The sequence below is a fragment of the Triticum urartu genome, unplaced genomic scaffold (genome assembly GCF_003073215.2).
Source record: "Triticum urartu cultivar G1812 unplaced genomic scaffold, Tu2.1 TuUngrouped_contig_6737, whole genome shotgun sequence".
NCBI lineage: Eukaryota > Viridiplantae > Streptophyta > Magnoliopsida > Poales > Poaceae > Triticum > Triticum urartu.
Window position 1 is genome coordinate 10,565 of NW_024117522.1, and position 1,070 is coordinate 11,634.

Consider the following 1,070-nt stretch of genomic DNA (forward strand, 5'->3'; position numbering starts at 1 on the left):
GACGCTAAAATCCTGTCTCAACACGTGACGCGTGCTGAATGGCAGAAGTCCTCTTCATCCCAGCAACATTGATCCCGTTAATCCGTTCGGCTGTCTCTTCCAATCACACAGTTCCAGCAGACTACCACTGTGCGAGTACTCCTGCACTGTGCTTGCACAGACTCGACAGGAGTACTAAGCTCACACCTAATCCGCTTCCAAAAGCCACGTTTCGACGCCCAAAGGCGCCGATCATATCATGACGGGCGCCCTTTCAATCAATCAGCCCAGTGATTCCCTCGCCACCATGGTAGAGTATTTGCGCTCGGCATCCGATGCCCTGCCTTTCCTCTCGTCTTCCTTATCCCCCGGCACAATATCATATTTTCGTACCGTGTCACCCTCTTCCTCAGCTCCCCTGTTCCTCTCTCTCGAAGCTCCGTGGCGCGATGCACGACTGGGCGCCGGCGATCATAGCGACGGCGCTGTTCGCCCTGCTGTGCCCGGGAGGGATCCTGCAGCTGCCCGGCCGGCAGCGGACGGTCGACTTCATGAACCTCAGGACCAGCTGCCTGTCCATCCTCGTCCACGCCGTCATCTACGCCGTGCTGCTCATGCTCTTCGTCGTCATCTTGCAGGCTCATCTCTACGTCTGATCTTACCTTATCTTACTTACTATGTGTGCTTCATGGTGCCTTTGTTCTCTCTCTCTGCTTTTCTTATGTACTCGAGTGTTCGAGCTTGGTTTAGTGAAACTAGGGTGCTCCGAGGATGCATGATTATGTTTTCTTCGTGCGTGTTGCTGAGCTTCCGCTTTCGTCTCAGTAATAAAGAGCTATGAAACGGTGATTATTTTTCGGTCGGATGGTTTTCTTTCGGCCGGTTAAGATGAATTCTCATGGAATACCACTGTATAGTAATTCTGTCTATTAAAGCAATTTTAATGGGGCGACCCATTTCGTCCGCCGCCGTCCGTTAGGATCGGCGCGGACAGAAAAGTCGGCCCAATGCGCCGATCCAAACGGACGCGCGTTCGTTTTTCGTCCGCGGACAACCCATTCCCGATCCATTTTTGAACCGAATTTGCGTCG

At 53.0% G+C, this 1,070-nt stretch overlaps 1 protein-coding gene across 1 annotated transcript; it reads left to right on the plus strand.

Annotated features, from left to right (window-relative positions):
- Positions 1-309: 309 nt before the first annotated feature.
- On the plus strand, positions 310-837 carry LOC125531030. The gene has a single exon (XM_048695439.1). The coding sequence runs from the start codon at positions 315-317 to the stop codon at positions 633-635; it is 321 nt and encodes a 106-aa protein (XP_048551396.1). The 5' UTR covers positions 310-314; the 3' UTR covers positions 636-837.
- Positions 838-1,070: the final 233 nt, after the last annotated feature.